We start from the raw sequence: 21737 nt of genomic DNA, 5'->3' as shown, positions 1-21737 counted from the left end.
TTTAGTACTTTTTGGTATTGAACATTCCTATAGCACCATGTTTATCCATTTATGTTACATTTTTGCGACACTTCAACACAACAAATTGTACTAAAAAAATTACTATGAATTTTGGTGAACTGTTTAATCCATTACATCACTTGAACTACGTATTTCTTAACACACAACGATAGTTTGTGATGCTCCAAACATGAAATGTAAATTGTAAAATGATCAAAGACAAAGATGGGCAAGATTCCACACAAGGAGAAAAATTCGAGCTTTGTACTAAAGTAAACAACGTTATTTCCACATCTAAATTGCGAATATTATTCGTCAAAAACTCGCCTCAGTTCCTATACCACAGATATCGAAGCTTGCCAAACATTATGGTGACCCCCACGCTATGTATTAACTTCTCTTCACTATACAAAATTTTTCTCGTCTTCTTCTGATGATGATAATGTATACTGTCACACAGCGGAAACTACACGAAACTTCGATAAAATGACATACTGGCCATTAGTAATACAGGTTAGTATAGGTAAGAAATAAGGTCAACGAGACAATTTCACCTATGTTTCCAAGACATCCAAATATTATAGGGACACCCTGCTAGACAATTAACTTCATATTTAAGTACAAAATGTTTTTACATGTTTCGTGTTCCATTGATACAGCTAACTTACGCTATTGCATGGTAGAGACTGCATGACGCTTTGCCCCAAACATCAACATTGTTGCAGATCATTCCATCAAACTGCATGTTACAGCATTATTGTAACAAATCGCCCCATACATCATCATTGGGTATCAGCTACAGTATCTCAGATAGTATTCCAGTACGTTAAGCTGACAATGTATATGCACCATAACCTCACAGTAGATATCATCTACTGGATCTTAACCCTTTGAAGTCTAAGATTTTGTACACATGGCTCTCCGGACTGAGGTACTTCGGGATTGTTGAGTTACATCGGCTTTTGAAATAAAAAAACTAATGAATTACAATTTTGTTATCAACTCATTTTATTGTATTTGATTGCTTAATAAGTAATACATGGAAGCGTAAATTTTTGTTGAGGTAAGGTTTCAACAGAGAAGTTATAATAGCGCCACGTCACAAGTATCTTCAGTTCTGTTCCTCTTCCTGTATACATTATCATTATAACGTCTAAAATAAATCTAGTTTCAAGATTACACAATATAAACAATTTGATTCCAAACCTGTGCCCTTTGATTGGTATATATTATATGAAAGCAAGTCTACTTTTCCCAGTATTAGATACTTCGCAATGCAGAAATCTCTGATTTGATTTAGATTTGAATTGAATTTCACTGCCAACAAATCCACAATATATTTTACAAAGCCTATTCGCCTTCTCAGCGTCTCCCAAAACGCCTACATCACTAAAATGTCACATTGTAAGACGTATCAGAAGTCTGTACTTATACATTACTTTCGAAAAAAATGGGGTTTCAGTCAATGGGTCTAGCCACCAGTATGCAGACTGCTAAAAACTGATACCTCTCGTCTGCACTTGTAACTGTCCACTGGATTCCTCTGGAAGGTCCTTGACATCGTTCATTCACTAGTTTATAAAAGTGTTAGTTTCACTGGCAACATATACCACCAATTGCCTGCCCAGTAGAAGCTCAAAATATTCACTTTCACTAGGTTCCTCTCTTAGTCCATAATAAGGATTCACTTCGTTAGGAAAAGCGCAATTCTGAAGTGTAGATACGTCTTGTGTCAGCTATCTGTACTCACTTTTCCGGAAGTTTTCCATCTTTCTCGGCTGCGAAGGTCCCCTCCGTGAATAATTTCAACGTCACTCGATCAATCTTCACCTTTTCTTGGTAATACGTTGCAGTCTTCGTGTTCTTCGAAATCACTACCAGTTTTCGCAGCTGAGTCTTCATTTAGCAGTATTTCTCTAATGTGATCGTCACTCAAACCTTTTGAACACATCAGTCTCCCCAAACACAAGTGCAAGTATCGAATTTAGTTCGCAACGATCCAGTGTAATCGTATGCAAGGGCTCCTGAAAATGCAAGTAGATCCAGATGTTCGCAACAAATTTCAGCACCATTCAGTCACAGAAGAGGGCAATCGTACCGACACTGCAGGATATACACATGACAGGAAAGCAAATGCGTACCCACACGTTTCTAGGCAGACGCGACAATATGGCCGCCGCCGTACCGGTATGATTGCCGTCCACAAAAATTTACAACCGTTTTCTAATACCATTGGCTGACAGTGTATGTAGCATACCCTGACAGTGAGTGTCAGCGACTGGATCACAAATGTTATCCCAAGCATCAAACAGAATTGTAATAAATTGTCTCATACATTACCACTGCTACATGTAATTGTCATAGATTGCCCCTTGCATGACTGACTGAGCCAGCTGACAATTGTTCCCACATGTTGCGACTTGTTCCAACAAGACAAAGCGATTAGCGTGAATTGCTAACATAACTGTGTCTGGATTACTTACCATACTATTTGTTAAATATTTACTGTAGAAAAAAATTGATAGCTTGAGCTTCCAATTCTGTAAATATGCATGTATGTATTTTCTCTGTACAACCATCTATTCTACGCAAACAAGTGATCTTGATGGCTAATTAGACTACAAACCCTAGAGGCCAAAAGAAACAAACAAACGATATTCAGCCAGTTGAGATTTTCCAGTGCCAGCAGGATTTGTTCAAGTGTTCCAATACGCAAGACGCTTAGTCAGCCTCTTTTCTGTCGTACACATGCGGTCCCTCTCCCTCCTTGCTAAATGCATGTAGAATTTTATTTTGCAGTAATGTGTAACAACAGTAATGTATGGGGCTATTAGTTATAATTTCGTGTAACAAAGGTAATCTGCAGAACAATTCGTTACCATTTTTTTGATGGGGTAATATTTTACAACCGATAACTGACATCCATTGCCAGATTAGGACACATAAACTATCAGCCTCTGGTGTAGTATACAGTCATAAGTTCCAGTAACTGACGCCCCTATCAAGTTATGTTATGTATACACTGTTAGCTTCTGGTGTTAAAATCCAAATTTGAATCTAGTAATTTACATCCACTGGCAATGTACACTACGATTTTGCTGTAATACATCGATTTATGAGTTATCTGTTACAATTTTTCTATAACAGAGGAAATCTCATTGATAATTTATGCGCAATAAGCTATAAGTTATACCAGGAGCACTGTCATGTGTACTTTTTAATGGTATACAGAATTGAGTGGATACTAGTCAAGGCCGCCTTGCTAAAAATCGGTTACTTCAAGGACAGTTCCGAGCCAGAAACCTTGTAGCGTGCATTCTACTGACCCCAATCTACCGCCAACTGCGACCTCTGTGGTGTCTAGCGAGAGCTCATTGGAGGGCAGGGTGGAGATTTGCATTCTCTGGTGAAAGCCGGTTCTGCCTCGGTGCAAATGCTATCCGTGTATTGCTTAGAAGGAGGCCAGTTGAGGACCTGTAACAAACCTGTCTGCCTGCTAGACACACTGGACCTACACCTGCAGTTGTGGTCTGGGGTGCGACTTCCTATGACAGCAGGAGCACTCTCGTGCTTATCCCACGCTCCCTAACTACACAATTGTCAGTCATTCTGGTAATACTTTCCTTTCTAGGTAGTAAAGCCTAGTGGCCACCCTTACAGTATTAAATTTATTTGCCGGCCGCGGTGGCCGAGCGGTTCTAGGAGCTTCAGTCCGGAACCGCGCTGCTGCTGCGGTCGCAGGCTCGAATCCTGCCTCGGGCATGGATGTGTGTGATGTACTTAGGTTAGTTAAGATTAAGTAGTTCTAAGTCTAGGGGACTGATGACTTCAGATGTTAAGTCCCATAGTGCTTAGAGCCATTTGAACTCTTTTTTAATTTATTTACGTCTTATTCGTGACTTGTAATAGGGCTTTAGCTAAATGGCACATCAATTGTGTAGCACTTGTTTCCAAGGACGTTCGTAAGTCCTGCAGCAGGTCGAGGAGCGGGTCAGAGATAATGCGGCTCTCGGAGCGTGCCGCTGGCTCCCTGGTACCGGCTCCTGCGCTGCGTGAGAAACTGTGCTCGCGTCGTAAATGGAACGCCTTGTATTTTCTGTCTCTTTCTGGGTGTTACGTGCCCCATGCCTGCTAAGCTATGTGAACTCTACTGTACTGAAGTTGCGGGCAGCCCATCCAAGGCCAAATGTAAGGTGAAAACTAAATGCCTAATCTGATGATCTCACTGTAGCGACGCTGTTAGTCAGTAGCCAAACCATCTCTCAAAGCTATCAGGTAAAAAAATTAAAAAGAAATTATAAAAAAACAGCAAGAATACCGGTGTTACTATGCAATAATGTTGGAACTGAATTAACAACACCAGGTTCTACCGATTTAGCATTCTCTAGATGTATTCACCTGTTTTGTAAACCATATACAGTTATGCTTCACGAACGTAAACCCGGTATACAAAGAACACCACTTTGTAAACTATGTTATTCAAATTTTGTATTTCTTAGAGCTGGTGACATTTGTGAAAAACTATGTTCTCGTGCATAAAACCTTCACACTACAGGAATTCAACAGGCATCTAGAAGTTTCACCAAAAAAAAGCTTTAGCAGTGTTTCCGATACATTCCACACATCTTCCCTGGTACAAATATAAGATTCCAGCACGGTGTAACGCCAGGAGTAATGTAAAGCCTCCAATTTCTAGTGGAAATACCAGGTTTAGTGAAAAAGCGATGTACGGACAATCTACAGCTACGTGTACATGGATACTCTGCAATTCACATTAAAGTGCCTGGCAGAAGGTTCATCGAACCACCTTCACAATTCTCTATTATTCCAATCTCGTGTAGCGCGCGGAAAGAACGAATGCCTATATCTTTCCGTACGAGCTCTGATTTCCCTTATTTTATCATGGTGATCGTTTCTCCCTCCGTAGATCGGTATCAACAAAATATTTTCGCATTCTGAGGATAAAATTGGTGATTTGAATTCCGTGAGAAAATTCCGCCGCACCGAAAAACGCTTTTCTTTTAATGATGTCCACCCTAAATCCTGTATCATTTCAATAACACTCTCTTCCCTATTTCGCAATAATACAAAACGTGCTTCCCTTCTTTTAGCTTTTTCTATGTAATCCGCCAATTCTATCTATTAAGGATGCCACACCACGCAGCAGCATTCGAAATGGAGGACAGACAAGCGTAGTGTAGGCAGTCTCCTTAGTAGACCTGTTACATTTTCTAGGTGTCCTGCCAATAAAAGCTGTCATTGGTTAGCCTTCCCCACAACATTTTTTTATGTCCTCCTTCCAATTTAAGTTGTTCGTAATTGTAATTCCTCATTATTTAGTTGCATTTACTGCATTTAGATTTGATTTATTTATCGTGTAACCGAAGTTTAAAGGATTCCTTTTAGCACTCACGTGGATGACCTCAAACTACTCGTTATTTATGGCAAATTGCCAATTTTCGCACCATACAGATATATTTTCTAAATCGTCTTGCAATTTTTTGGATCTTCTGATGATTTTATTAGTCTATAAACGACAGCGTCATCCGCAAACAACCTAAGACGGCTGCTCAGATAGTCTCCCAAATCGTTTATAGAGATAAGAAACAGCAAAGGGCCTATAACACTACCTTGGGGAACGCCAGAAATCACTTCTTTTTTACTCGATGACATTCCGTCAATTACTGCGAACTGTGACCTCTCTGACAGGAAATCGCGAATCCATTCACATAACTGAGACGATATTCCATAAGCACACAGTTTCACCACAAGCCGCTTGTGTGGTACAGTGTCAAAAGCCTGTTTTCTAAATCCATGTTGACTGTGTGTCAATAGACCGTTTCCTTCGAGGTGATTCACAACATTCGAACACTATATATGTTCCAAAAAAACGGTTGTATATGATTGTCAAGTATGGAGCTAATGCATCAGCATACTCTGAAGGAAACCTAATTGGTATACAGTCTGGACCAGAAGACTTGCACAGAGAGTGCACATTGGCTTCCTTCCCATTCTTGGCGGCCATGTCGCTAAGGGGCCTTATAATGCGCCCACCGTTGGAGCTCCCAACTATCAATAATACCACCCTCTGTGATTGTCCGGATCTTGCACGCTGAGAGATTTCCTCTGAAACAGCATAGGCGACGGCGTCTGGCTCAGCGTCAGTGTCAGCCACAGAGAGTACCTGGAAGCTGTCTGTCAGACTAACCGGGCAAGCCTTACGTGCGGCCACCGAGGAAGTCTTTCGCCGCCTGCTACGCCCCAGGGCCACCTCCCACTCGACCACAGTAAGGGGTCAACCTCAGTGAGGACCGATCGGAGGACTCGGACGTGCTGGACGTCTGATGGATCCCCACGGCCGGCCCACAACGGTGGCGCCCATCCACTGCACCCTCAAGCTGTGTAACCAAAGCCATCACAGTCTGGAGCTGAGAGCGAAGTGTTACCAACTCGGCTCGCACCCGCACACGAAAATCACAGTTCCTATCCGTACTAAAGACCGTGGAAAACTAAACCACCCAAATAAACGGACTATTAGCACATGCTGCGGAACTCTACTGTAGACACTGACGAAAATACAGGAACTGTGTCTAATAAATTAGGCCACGCGGAGTAGCCGCGCGGTATGAGGCGCCATGTCACGAATCACGCGGCCCCTCCCGCCGAAGGTTCGAGTCCTCCCTCGGGCATGAGTGTGTGTGTTGTCCTCAGCGTAAGATAGTTTAAGCAGTTTATAAGTCTAGGGACCGATGACCTCAGTAGTTTGCTCCCTTAGGAATTCACACACATTTAAATATTTTTAATAAATTAGATTAATACATAGAGATTCAGAAACCTAACTACCGAAGCACTCAGATGGAACTAAATAATTCACCCCTGATTAGGAACTTGTAATACGTCACAAAATCAGTTTACTTTCCATTGCAAAGGAAAATGGAAGAACTGTGTCCATCAGATATTAAATTAACACGCAGAAACTCAAGAAACTAAACTATTAAAGCACACAGATACTATAAAATTCGCTCCTGGTTAGGAACTCATAAAACTCACAAAATCGGCTACTTCCCTGTCGCTACGTCTGTCTCGGCCGGCTGTTGCTGCCTGACTCCTGCTGGCAATCACAATATTCTAACCATTGCAATTTACGAAACTCTTGAAATTTGTGAGACGTCATTTTAAAAGTACAAACTGGTGTCTATTATGTGCAAGAGTGCGATAAAAACGTGTTCGATCGACTGTTATTCATTAGGTAACTACAAAACATACGCATTTTTTTAATTATAGGTTCTGTCATACAAGAATAGCTGGTCGTCCCCTATGCACATTCAATTTATTCACCAGGATCAGTTAAGAGAAGGGAAGATGTTATCATTACGTTTTCAATAACAGACAAGAGATGAAATCATTCCAACATTTATTCATATGAATAACAAGCACACTAGTCGTATTCACTGAATTCCAATTATCATACCCTACAAACATGTAATATAAGAAAACACCTGCTATAGTAATTCAATCCAATCACTCTATGTGGGATAGGAGGAACCAGATAATGAAAGGTTCGTTACATGCCGAAATCCCTAATTAACCTACGGAGAAGCGACTGATTTTATTGTACTGCGTGGGTGACGGGAAATTACAAGGAAAACGATGGTACGCTACATTCACAAATTTGTCTAGAAAACTGCATGCATGCCCTCCACGTGGCTGTACTCCCAAAGGAACGCACATTAAACCTCGCCAGTTTTACTCTCGAATGACCGGGACTAACAGTGCAGCAGTATTGAAACAAAGTTGACTGGCAAAACGAGCACAGTAGGGCCCTAAACGATCAGCCACGCGTGTTGATTGACAAAGAAGTCTTGGTAAAGTCTGAGGAATTACAAACGGAAATTGACATGTGTAACATTAGACTGGTAGCTAATCAAAGTTAAGAAGAAAACACTGCAGCGATGTATTTAACGCCATGAGAAACGTGAAACAGTCTTTGGTACCACGACCAAACAGTCACAAAAGGTAGTTGGCTTAACCATGAAAACTGCCCCTGAAAGTATGGAGCGACATTATTTAAGCACTGTAAGAACCTGTTCTAAAAAAGGACCCATCTAACCACAAGCAGTCAGAACCACAAAGCCACATTGACTGTTTTAATTAACCAAAAATTGTGAAACACTTGAAGTAAAATAATGCACTATTTAAACAAACTGAATTCAGAAAAGCTTAGAAAATACTTCCTAGGTATCCTCAACAGTTTAACATACCTGGAACCCAGTGGTCACTCTCAGCAGAAAAATCTTACCCAAACAGTCTTGCTCTCACCAACCCGGATCCCAACGGAAACTGCAAAACATGTGACGCAGTACCAGATTATGCAAGTAAAGCCTCTTGTCTTCTCTGACGTGCTATCTCCATTACTGTACACAGAGCCAAAGATATCGAGTATACGTCCATTGCAAATCAGGGAGATAATGAAAGTCGCCAGCTGATTGCTATAACCACTGTTACAGTTAAATGAAAAAAAGGGACCGGATAAACATTCTGACAACCTATAGGTGTTAGTCACGTCTTTCATTATTTCTTATATTTTGCTCTCTTCAATCAGTGGAATGTTTAATATCTGAAACAGGTCGGCTTAGAATTCCGCTGATACGTTTCAGACTACTCTGCAAAACTAAAGGTTTTTTTTTTTGCTGTACTTAAAATAAATGACAGCTTTTGGTTGTGTGTTAGGATAAGCTATTCAGCAGGCAACTGTTTGCTGCATGACATGGTGTGAGGAAGGGAGAGCGGGCGAGGTAGGCTGTATATGGCCGATAAATACTGATGTAAAGCAAAAATGGGAACGATTAGAGCTGGAAAGAGGACTTCACGGTGGGTTTTTCTGGAAAAAACTATTGGTTTGAAAAAGATGACGCTAGAAGCATGTTCTACCCCATCGCTAAAATTAGTTACATGCAGATCGATCTCAGCAACAACTGATGTGGTAGTACTGTGTTTTAGCTACTTCTGCCTAGGATGATGGTAGTAGCTCTATCCTGAGCAATTAATTCATTTCGTTCCAATTAAAGGCTATAACAACTTCTCTATCATTTGTTTGGAACTTCATACGACGTACTCTATCACAATATGACTGGTTGACATTGATAACGTGAAGATATTTAATCAAGCACATAACAATTTTAAGATATACATAGTAACATATATATAGTAACTTAATCCTAAGTTATCACACATGCGTGTTACAGTATTTTATTTTATCAATTAAGATCTATTGGATTTGACGACATTTGACACATTGTTCATTCACAAACTCATATTAGAAGTTTTATGTCTCTTTGTACAATTGTAATGGGATAATTTTACACTTCAGCTACTGTGGTTAACCTGTGACGGTAGGAATATGAGTGTGGATGTCTATTTGTCTGCGTACCAGAACTCCTAATTCCCTGTGTCAAATGATACTGCTTTGGACACATTGACCTTCTGTTAACTGCGGGTGCTATGGTAGTGCTTCCTGCAGAGGTTGTCGTTTGACTAACGGAAATTGGCTGTGATTAGCTTGATAACTGTTTATTCTTTTGATGCAAGGTTCGGTTCGGTGAAAGCTTTATGAAGATTAAGAGGCGAACCTTTATGAAGATTAAGAGGCCTTTAAAGTCTTTACCACAACTACAGTTTTATTATTAATTAATACAGAATGAGATAATCATGATCACCAATGTATCGTGTGCAGTAAAAGTAGCTTAGCTATACTAGTCCGGCTACCTGAGATTGTGATACATTCGATCACTAAGCTAAAGAGTTAATTTCCTTCACAAGAACGCAAATGCAATTCAAATAGGCATATTAAGTTATCGAACTGTATTTTCGAGTTTAGCCTTGAGCCTGGGCCGTCTGTATTTTATCTGCAATCGGCTATCTGCATATGTGAATCCATAATTTTGAGCTTTTCCTTCATTCCTAACTTTATGAGAGAAATTTCTGGATATAGGTTCCGCCTTTTATATAAAACACTGTTTTTTCTTGTTACCCAAACAAAAAATGCGGGGCCTATGTCCAGTAAGTTTAACTGCAAAAACGGAAAAAAAATATAAGAGCAGCAAATCCAAGAGACGAATATTCATGAGAGAACATGTTTTTCTTTCCACCTGACTGCACGTAGTTCTGCTATTTCTAGCGCTCCTCTGTCATAAGTAACTTATTTTATTCAATTGCCTTTGGCACCGTCAACACCAATTGTCCGACGCTGTCAGCTGCAAAAAATAACAAGGAATGCTGTGGAACCAATAAACCTACGACAGGTTACATACATCATACCACTGTGAGATCCACCTATGCTTTCATGATGTGGCTCTTACACGAGACACCACTAATAACTTTGAACGCCAAGTCCCTAAATGCAGTGGAAATATTCAAATGGCGTTAAAAAAGCAATATGTCAGAATTATGATGTGTATATAATTCGGTGCATCTAATTGACATTTGGAATCCCCAAAAAATTATTGGTTTTCCTCACGGGGATATCATGTTTATAATATACCAATTGAAGTGAGTTGAAATGAGGATGGAAAGGCTAAACAAATTACTAGAAAGACTGTTAATATAATTTGGATTCCTACCAGATTTAATAGTTTGATTCAGCCTCTCTATAAAAAAAGTTTCTTAACAGTGTATAGATTTTTTTCAGAAAACTGTCAAACAGTATGTCATTTCAGGTTTATCAGAGGTAGAGTATTGTTAAACTTCAGTCATTTGCGCATTGTCAGTTTGCATCACTACATTTTACGAATTTTATCACCTATACTTGCTATGCAGCACAACATGCAGAACAAGGCTACGATCACTTCTTACTCCATCCTAATCCTGTCTGAAGAAACTAGTGATTACTGCCTGAATGCATTAATTTATCTTTTAATAGTTCTGGCTGGTATAAGGAAATTTTTTTTTTTTTTTTTTTTGTCATTGAATAGACACTTCGCATTACTGTGACGACTACAGGGAATTAAAAAGCAGCTGTTCCGTTGTTAGTAAAATATACATTATTCAAAAATTATCATAAGAACTGTGGTACAGGAATGGTTATTAAATATTTAATGTTAACAAATTTAAGTCCTGATTGATGTAAGTTGTCCATAATACAGGGTGATTCAAAAAGAATACCACAAATTTAAAAATGTGTATTTAATGAAAGAAACATAATATAACCTTCTGTTATATATCATTACAAAGAGTATTTAAAAAGGTTTTTTTTTTCATTCAAAAACAAGTTCAGAGATGTTCAATATGGCCTCCTCCAGACACTCGAGCAATATCAACCCGATACTCCAACTCGTTCCACACTCTCTGTAGCATATCAGGCGTAACAGTTTGGATAGCTGCTGTTATTTCTCGTTTCAAATCATCAATGGTGGCTGGGAGAGGTGGCCAAAACACCATATCCTTAACATACCCCCATAAGAAAAAATCGCAGGGGGTAAGATCAGGGCTTCTTGGAGGCCAGTGATGAAGTGCTCTGTCACGGGCTGCCTGGCGGCCGATCCATCGCCTCGGGTAGTTGACGTTCAGGTAGTTACCGACAGATAAGTGCCAATGTGGTGGCGCACCATCCTGCTGAAATATGAATTGTTGTGCTTCTTGTTCGAGCTGAGGGAACAGGCAATTCTCTAACATCTCCAGATACTGTAGTCCAGTTACAGTACCACCTTCGAAGAAAAAGGGACCAAAAACTTTATTGGCTGAAATGGCACAGAAAACGTTCACCTTAGGCGAGTCACGTTCATACTGAGTTGTTTCCCGCGGATTCTCAGTGCCCCATATACAGACATTGTGACGGTTGACTTTCCCGTTAGTGTGGAAAGTTGCTTCATCACTAAACACAATCTTTGAAACGAAAGATTCATCTGTTTCCATTTGAGCAAGGATAAAATCACAGAAATCGATTCTTTTAATCTTATCAGCTGCAGACAGTGTTTGAACCAATTTCAGACGATAAGGTTTCATAACTAACCTTTTTCGTAGGACTCTCCATACAGTTGATTGTGGAATTTGCAGCTCTCTGCTAGCTCTGCGAGTCGATTTTCCTGGGCTGCGAACAAATGCTTGCTGGATGCGTGCTACATTTTCATCACTCGTTCTCGGCCGTCCAGAACTTTTCCCTTTGCACAAACACCCATTCTCTGTAAACTGTTTATACCAACGTTTAATACACCACCTATCAGGAGGTTTAACACCATACTTCGTTCGAAATGCACGCTGAACAACTGTCGTCGATTCACTTCTGCCGTACTCAATAACACAAAAAGCTTTCTGTTGAGCGGTCGCCATCTTAGCATCAACTGACGCTGACGCCTAGTCAACAGCGCCTCAAGCGAACAAATGTACAACTAAATGATACTTTATAGCTCCCTTAATTCGCCGACAGATAGTGCTTAGCTCTGCCTTTTATCGTTGCAGAGTTTTAAATTCCTAAAGTTGTGGTATTCTTTTTGAATCACCCTGTATAACATCATATACTGCCTTGATTTTGTTTCCTTTGCTAGTCTTTTTTGTAACAGTTCAGTCTGCAACAGTTTCTCTCATGATATGAACTTAATCAAAAAATTAATGATCTGAGACGTTTTGGTGTAGCTTAAGTGCTTAAAATTCGCGTTTGTGCACGTCAGGAACCTAATACGGAAACTAGAACCACATGAAGAAAGGTGATAATGTAAACACTGAAAAAAATTTTGAAACTGAAAGGGACAGATAATTTCAGACAATTTTATGCAGTGGCCACAAGTATCTGTTACGTTACGTCAGAACCAACTACTATTAAGTACAAATTTAAAAGTAGTTTTCATCCAAACCATTCGATTAGATGTAGGTCCAGAGATTGTACTGGATCCTAGACTGACAAGAAATGCAGATCACTGAATAGAAAAATATTACAAACATCAATCTGTTAGGCACACATTAGTATACTTCTTGGTAATGTCTTCTTCTCTACCATATACAGGGTGGTCGGAAATTCCCGTTACAGACTTCTAGGACTTGTAGAGGGGAGTGAGTACATCGTATTTTGAATGGGAACCCATGTCCGGAAACCGCATCCAACGAGACTACAGAGCGTCAAAGTTATAGGTAGATATGAACACTTGCTCAGGAGTGGAGATGTGTTTCACATTAGCGAAGATGAACGAATGGTCATAGCTCCTCAGGAATGTAATTTAGAGCCCACGTTTAATGGTCAGTTTTTCCTCGTTTTTGTCCACACTGCCACCACTCAAAGTTACCAGAACAGTTTTCGTTTATAACTTTCGACTCGTTCGTTTCCGGTACAGGGATCCTTACTTCAATTAATACATTTATCGTTCTCGATCATCCAAGGAAGTCTGTAACATCATCACGGAATCACCCCGTGAATGTGTACATTTACAAACGCCCGCGCCTACGACTTTGACGCTCTGTAGTCTCGTTGGATGACGTTTCCGGACGTGGGTTCCTAGTTAAAATACGATGTATTCACTCCCCTCTACAAGTCCTAGAAGTCTGTAACGGGAATTTCCGACTACCCTGTATGTATACAGCTCGCAGACTTTATCTTCCATGTGTACACAATTTGATTTATTCATCCCGTCGTCTGATTTCACTTTATACCTTACCCCTCTCAAAAGCTGCGTATGAATGTGCATAGCAGGAGTCAGTGTTGCTCTGACTGCACTTCTAACATACATTGACTTCCAAACACAGATTTGCGGAAAAAATCATCATAGCATAGCAAATTTCAATTCATGTACGATTTCATTAGTAGATGAGAGGCAACGCATTAAATGAAATCTTACAGTTGCTGATGGCAAAATTCACCTGGAAGATGGAGAGTTTTCCAGTCCTCCCACAGAGGATGAGCTACATCTATTTTGTAAATAAAAATTGTACAGTTAAGTGTGTAGAGCACTGTGTGTTGATAGAAATGAATAGGTCGGTCCTCACCGAGATGGCGCAGAGCGAGAGTATGGAGGCCGTGCAGCAGAGGACGTCCAGGGCCGTCCACGTGGTGCAGAGGGCGGCGCCCAGCGGCCACGCACCCCAGAGCTCCCTGGCGGCAGAGAGCGGCAGCACCGCGGTGCCCAGCAGGAGGTCCGCCACGGCCAGGTTAGCAACGAGCGCGTGGGTCGGCAGCCGCAGCGTGGGCGACCTCGCCACCGCACACACCACCAGCAGGTTGCCGCCCACCTAGCAGGGCCCACACCAGTGCGCAGCGTGAGAGTCGCCCTTAACCAGTGAAGTTAGTCACTGAAGGTATAAGTACAGTAATCAACAGCGTTAAGGGGAGGTTTACTATCCTTTGGTTCAAAAAATCGATTTTTTTAAAACTGCATCTTTGGATCCATAAAAGTGTTTAGAATCCACCCCTGAAACGGTTTTTCCGAATACGGAAAGGAAATGATTGTTGTTCGCGGTTGAACAAAAAAAAAATAAAAATAAAAAAATGCACCTACCTGAAGTCGGCCTTTTTCATGCACCGGATTTTTTCGGGAATTTCGACTTTGTAGCAGCGAAAAACTAATCTGTGTGCTTGACCATGACTAAAACTGATAATGTGATCAAGGAGCTTAGGACGTACTACAGGTTGTCAATCCGATGGCATTCCAGTTCCGTGGAACAGACGAAGAAGGCAATTTGGGCAACGTATTTCCACAAGTGTTCGATGGATGACCACCTACAACACCAAAACTGTCCGGTTGGGAAACTAGTCGGTGCAAGTTGTGCATTGCAGAGGCTACCAGACATCTGGACGAATATCAACACGACCAGCCGCTCTCCAAAGAAGTTCAAAAAGTGATTCATCCGATCTACGAGACCCTTTCAGAGGACGAGTTATTGTACCGGTGCTTGGGAGGAAACACACAAAATTCAAATGAAAGTTTGCCCGTGTGTATCTGGAAGTTACCCCCAAGCACTTGCATTCTGGCGCGAAGACTTGGAGACTGCGACTTTCCTAGCAGTGAGCAGTTTCAGCGAAGGGTATTCAGCAATTCTGAAGACCATGACAACGATGGATGTCACCCTGGGACTCAATTCGATGCAGTTCGCCAAGCATTCGGACGACCACCGGATTCAAGCGGCCGAAAACCGCTTGTCACCGGCCGTACGAGCGGCTCTGAAGCAGCGCAGGATGTCCCAGATCGAGCAGAATGCACTCTATGAGGAAGAGGAAGGACTAGTTTATGGACCCGGAATAGCACATTGAAAGTAAGTTGCATAATATTGCATTTATATGTAGTCAAAACTTCAAAAGAGTTTTTTCGAAATGACTTTTTTATCGCGCGGGATTGTAACTTCAAATCTACTGAACCGATTGGCAAGATTCTTCGTTTCAGACGAAGCTAATTAAATTCTCTAGGAGATGTACCACTTTCATTCCGATCCATCGACTATAAATACTTTTACTTGGCTGGCGAAGTCGAAAAATCGATGAAAAAAACTATTTTTTTTAAATGGCCACATTTTGTTTCCTATGGTCCAAACAACTTAAGCGAGGTACAACTCCTAAAGAATCTTACATCCTTCGCTAACGTCAACTCACTTTTGATTTCAGACGAGCCGGCTGACCTGTGACATACCGCGCGTGCAGGTCTACATCAAAATTTTGTTTCGTTCCGACGGCACTTCCGCCTTTGCTCTTCCACATTTCCGGTCGAAAAAATTCCAGTTTGTAGAGAAAATATAAATAAACATTTTGACCAAATTTGACATTGATATCTACAACTCAGCCCGAGAAATGATTTCTTAAAGAACATTCTTTTTTCGGGCGGAAGATAGTAAAATTCCCCTTAACATGATTCCAGTACTGTAAAGTTTAATAAGTTTGAATGAAACTATTTTATTTTGTACTCTTGTAATAGATGTTATAAAAGATAATTCTCACGTTTCTAAGTAATGGAGTGGCGAAACAAATACGTCCAATGACAACTACCAAACCCACTCCACCTATTCTATCTAATGTAAAACGAAATCGTCAGATGTTAAACCGTAATTAATTGCTCCCATTTGTCCTATAGATACCCTCTGCCATCCAAAAATTTCCTTTCACCAGGGCCGGCCAAACGCTGCGCACTGTGCAGAAGTGCGCAGGTACGCACGTCTCAGCCAGCGCACAAAGCGGAACAGCGACATTTGTGACTCGACACTTTATACCAAATGAACGGCGACGTTTCTGCTTCCTTGTTTACGTGTTACCAGTAGGACCGAAATACACCCAGTCTCTTTTTCCTCTGGCGACTGTAGCCTTATGTGAGACGTACTGCCGGCCGGAGTGGCCGTGCGGTTCTAGGCGCTACAGTCTGGAGCCGAGCGACCGCTACGGTCGCAGGTTCGAATCCTGCCTCGGGCATGGATGTGTGTGATGTCCTTAGGTTAGTTAGGTTTAATTAGTTCTAAGTTCTAGGCGACTGATAACCACAGAAGTTAAGTCGCATAGTGCTCAGAGCCATTTGAGCCATTTGAGACTTACTGAGAAATGACGAGTATTGCAAAAAAAGCAAATAAAGGGAGATCTGTGTTATCAATCTTTGAAACACGACTGGGAAGTGCAATTCTCCTTCACAGCAGTAGGTGAAAACTCAGTTTTTGCTGCGCCGCAGAATAATAGACGACCAGTGCAAGTTCACGATTGCAAGACACTACAACTGATTTCATAGAGAAGAGTGTGCTATACTGAATAGCGGAGAATGACGCTCGAAATTAAGTGCGCTTACGAAAATGGATGAGGCGCATCAACAGGATTTTAATGTAAGTCATAATAATTGACATCTCTTGAACTGAAACTTCCTGGCAGATTAAAACTGTTTGCCGTACCTAGACTCGAACTCGGGACCTTTGCCTTCGCAAGTGCTCTACCACCTGAGCTACCCAAGCACGACTCACGCCCCGTTCTCACAGCTTTACTCCTCCCAGTATCTCGTCTCCTACCTTCCAAACTTTACAGAAGCTCTTCTGCGAACCTTGCAGAACTAGCACTGCTGAAAGAAAGGATATTGCGGAGACATGGCTTAGCCACTGCATCGGGGATACTTCGAGAATGAGATTTTCACACTGCAGTGGAGTGTGCGCTGATATGAAACTTCCTGGCAGATTAAAACTGTGTGCCGGACCGAGACTCGAACTCGGGACCTTTGCCTTTCTTTCAGGAGTGCTAGTTCTGCAAGGTTCGCAGAAGAGTTTCTGTAAAGTTTGGAAGGTAGGAGACGATATATTGACAGAAGCAAAGCTGTGAGGACGGGGCGTGAGTCGTGCTTGGGTAGCTCAGATGGAGGGTTAACAGCCTTCTGTAATAAAAAAAGAAACTGAGTTCATCGATCATCAACGAACTTAAACGGATGTCTTACGACGTCCACCCCGAGCAGATGCAACGAACGTAAACGAACAAAATGAGATTTTAAAAAAAAAATGGTAGAGCACTTGCCCGCGAAAGGCAAAGGTCCCGAGTTCGAGTCTCGGTCCGGCACACAGTTTTAATCTGCCAGGAAGTTTCATATCAGCGCACACTGCGCTGCAGAGCGAAAATCTGATTCTGGAAACCTCTTGAACTGTTCGTTTCTTGTGTTAAATTTGTTTCTGTTTTACTGTAAAGCGTACTGTTTTCAATTTTCCAGAATGTGAGTCACAGCACATTCGCACTGCGAGCAAGTTTCAAAATTGCATTAAGAAGATGTAAAAGACTGTCCCACTGATACTGTAGAACTTTTGTGTCCCACGAACGTGAGCAGGTTTCGAGCAATCGGCCTTTCCAAACAAACAGTGACACGACGTGTAAGCATTGTGGCCGGCGACGTGCGCAGCCAGTTAATAAATAAGGCTAAGGTGTTTGTTGCTTTCTCTGTTGCGTTGGATGAAGCAACATACCTTACAGATACAGCTCAGGTAGTGGTATACATAAGAGGTGTCGATAACGCTCTGCGTGTAGCAGAAGATGTTCTGGACTTAGTGCCTTTGAAAGGGACTACGACAGGTGTAACTTACTCCAAGCTGTCGAGCAAGAGATTGATGTTACAAGTATGGATTGGAATCGGTTAATCCCAGTGACCACGGAAGGGTCACCGGCAGTGCGAGGCCATCAGAAGACTCATATCACTGATGCGCAAAAAGCTAGGACTTGTAGAGAGACATTGCATAGAATTCACTGCATTCTACATCGAGAGGCGCTTTGTGAAAAATCTGTAACTTTAGTAAACGTCATGTAAATTGTTGTGTGTACTGTAAACTATCTGAGGACACATGAGCTTACGCATCGCCAGTTTCGGGAGTTCTTGGAGGAATTAGAAAAGGAGGACGACGACATATCTCACTATAACGAAGTACGGTGGACCGGTCAAGGTAAAATGCTGAAAAGATTTTTTTGCTTTAAGTTTGGTCGTACACATTTCTTGCACGGGAATGGAAAGAGTGAACCGAAATTAGAAGCCCCTTGCTGAATATCAGACTGTGCCTTTCTCGTGGACATTATGACTCACATGAACAGCCTGAATGTTGTTTGCAAGGTGAAAATAATTTAATTTCGGACATACTGGAAAAAGAAACTGCTTTTGAAAGGAAGCTAACTATCGTCTGAAAATATTGCACATTTCCCTACCACTGTTTTGGTCCACGGAAGTATTAGATTTCAGGAATACGTGTCAATAGTTGTAAACATTAAGGAGCAATTTCAAGCAAGATTTGTAGACATTACTAGAGTATCTCCTATCATTCGTTACTTTGCGCGGCCGTTTCCAACAGGAGCTGAAGAGGCTCCGAATCGCCTACAGATGAAAATGATCGACGTGCAGTGTAACACACGGCGTGCAGTGTAACACACGGATGAAGGACAGGTACTTTGCAGTACGAAGTACAAAAGAATTCTACAAAAATTTTCTACAGCAAAAATTTCCAGTCCTGCAGCCGACGCTGCTAGAGATACGTCCATTTTCGGCTATACTTATGCGTGTGAAGGATTTTTATCCATAATGAAGATGAATAATCAAAGTTTCGATCGACTATCAGTGACGAAAGTCTTCCAAACTGCTTGCGTTTATCAATGTGGGGCGCTTTTGTGCCCAACATTAACTTCATCGTTTCTCATCATCGATGATAAATATGTTTCAGATTTCTTTCTTTTTTTAACGTAGAAGTGTTATTTATTAACTGTTCCCCATCCTCCTCTGCGTTACATAGGCGAACATAGTTATCTGAAAAATTTGGTATTAAACTGGTTATTCAAGGTCTACTTACATGCTTAAAAATCATCCGTTAATTATTGAGAGACATGTTTGACAGACACGGTGCAGCGCAGGGCGTAAAGGCAACGCACTGCGCTGCCGCACCGGACTCCTCTTACTATGACGACCACGGCACTGACACGGTGTCTTCTTGCACGATACCCACCATTAACATAACCTACCCTTGCTTGAACTGTCGCAGTCAGCAAGACATACTGCTCTTACTACCCGACCTAACTATCGCAGAGGTTTTTTTCCCTTGGCGCTTGCCTTGACACTTTTTTCCCTCTGCCCTTCAAACCGATACCCTTCGTTCGACTTCCACCAAATCTGTCTCCAGATGAGCGCGTATAAATGGTTAATCTTAACCAGACGTACGCGAACATCGCAGTACCCACATCCTGCGACACCTCACTTTAGTGAAAACTAACCCTTATGCAGAGATGGCAGTAGACCTTTTGAGTTGTCGATCATGCCGGTGTGGGAGTGGAGGGGCTCCACCTCACTATCAAAGAAAAAAAATTGTTTGATACCCTGCCATGGAAGGTATTAAGGTAAAACCAGTCCAGCATATTTATGCACACTTTCCATGATTGCATTGCACGCTTTGAAAGAAGCACAAGGATGTCCCAGGTACAGTACATCCCAGCTAGTGGGTAAAGCGAAGCGGTGACATCTGTGCTTAGAGAAACACACTAAATGAGCGGTGGCGGTTCCGTTTTCCTGTTTACACGTCTGGTAAGTATGCACACTGTGAGCTGGAATTTGCACACTTGCAACAGCTCCGCTTCGTGCAGAATTTCTGGCCGGCCTTGCCCTACACCTTGTGCCCTCTCCCACAGATATCATTTGCTTCATAACCATGGTACTTCAAAACATTTATTGTTCTGAACTGCCTTTACATCAGTGCACATCAATTTGAATGTCACAGAGCCAGAACCAAGTTTATTTCACCTTCTGTTGCTTCAGCATCATAGCTTGAATCTGGATACCGTTGGTGAAATACAGCTCCTTTCCTACTTCCAGACTCGGCCCACAAACACAATGCTATATCGTCTCATAATTTCTGGACGTGTCCAAACTTTATCCTATATACAGAATTTTTGTAACATCCAACAACAACCAGTAACAGTGATGTTTAAATAAAGTTAGCCAAAACTTAATTTTACGCCCAGAAACTAAACATTCTTAACAGAGTCCCCATTTCAATGCACACAAGAGAATGAATGGAAAGTTAATAGAATTACCTGCTTTTTTCCTAGAAAATCATTGAGGTAAACTGCTGATACAGAGGAAGTCTTCATATTTGCCTGTTTCTTCTTGCTGCTGTCTGTATTTCATACGTGAAAGCTCTACACGTAATGCGAATCTCTCATTCAGTGCCGAGAAACGACCCATAGATTTCTCAGCTTTTCTAGTTAACGTTGTATGAATAATCTCCCCAACATAACGAACTAGTTCTCCACCACAGTATTCCATAGTAATGTCATTCTTTAGAACACGAGAGAGTTTCATACTTGTATTGCACTTATCCAAAGTACAGCATATATACTGACGGGGACCGAAAGCTACCAAACTGTTATTCTAGCAATAAAATGCTTGTGAGATATATTCACTACAATTTCGTCCTTGAGAGAGCTTGTTTTCAGTTTTACTAAATTAACCATTACTACAGATCTGGGTCAGAAAATCATCTCAGAGAAATCTACGTGCAGCTTATTGCCATGTTTCGTACTTTGAGGGAGACCGAATCTTTAACACGAAGGACGCAGGGGCATGATATCAATGGATCGCACGGACAGTTGGCTGTGGCGAAACGACTGCAAGACGAATGGTGGCGAGATGGATTCATGGAAACCCTGTGGCAAGGAGAATAGGCATGGGTGCTTCACAAGGACTCAGATCAAGAAATAAACTTAGGATTTTTCAACTCGCCCTGACGAATGGATGGATGGTCACAAATGAAATCTGGTTAGAGATTACAGGCAGAGTGTTACCGAGAATTGTAGAGTCAGACTGCTGTAAGCTGGGCTGAGATCAAATGGTTCAAATGGCTCTGAGCACTATGGGACTCAACTGCTGAGGTCATTAGTCCCCTAGAACTTAGAACTACTTAAGCCTAACTAACCTAAGGACGTCACAAACATCCATGCCCGAGGCAGGATTCGAACCTGCGACCGTAGCGGTCTTGCGGTTCCAGACTGCAGCGCCTCTAACCGCACGGCCACTTCGGCCGGCTGGGCTGAGATCTCCAGTCGCCTTGCATCAGTTACCGTTTACACCGTACCACCGACAACAGAGACCTGGTGTCGAGCAGAAGTCCACTAGGACATTGATTTACATCCTGTGGTGTTCAAAACTGAGTCTCGATTCAGTCTCTGATGAACAGATCGACACCAGTGTGTCAAATGGTTCAAATGGCTCTAAGCATTATGGGACTTAACATCTGAGGTCATCATTCCCCTAGACTTAGAACCATTTAAACTTAACTAACCTAAGGCAATC

General features: G+C 41.7%; 1 protein-coding gene across 1 annotated transcript in view; it reads right to left on the bottom strand.

The window, feature by feature from the left end:
* LOC124545542 (alpha-1A adrenergic receptor-like) overlaps positions 1 to 21737 on the bottom strand; it is an 82152-nt gene that overhangs the window by 14033 nt on the left and 46382 nt on the right. The window contains exon 4 of the mRNA XM_047124511.1: positions 13969 to 14211. Coding sequence (XP_046980467.1) covers positions 13969 to 14211 — 243 coding nt within the window. The remainder of the gene's footprint in view (positions 1 to 13968; positions 14212 to 21737) is intronic.

Source organism: Schistocerca americana, chromosome 1 (genome assembly GCF_021461395.2).
Source record: "Schistocerca americana isolate TAMUIC-IGC-003095 chromosome 1, iqSchAmer2.1, whole genome shotgun sequence".
Lineage (NCBI taxonomy): Eukaryota > Metazoa > Arthropoda > Insecta > Orthoptera > Acrididae > Schistocerca > Schistocerca americana.
Note: the sequence above shows the minus strand (reverse complement) of the source record. Positions and strands in the feature narration are given on the sequence as shown.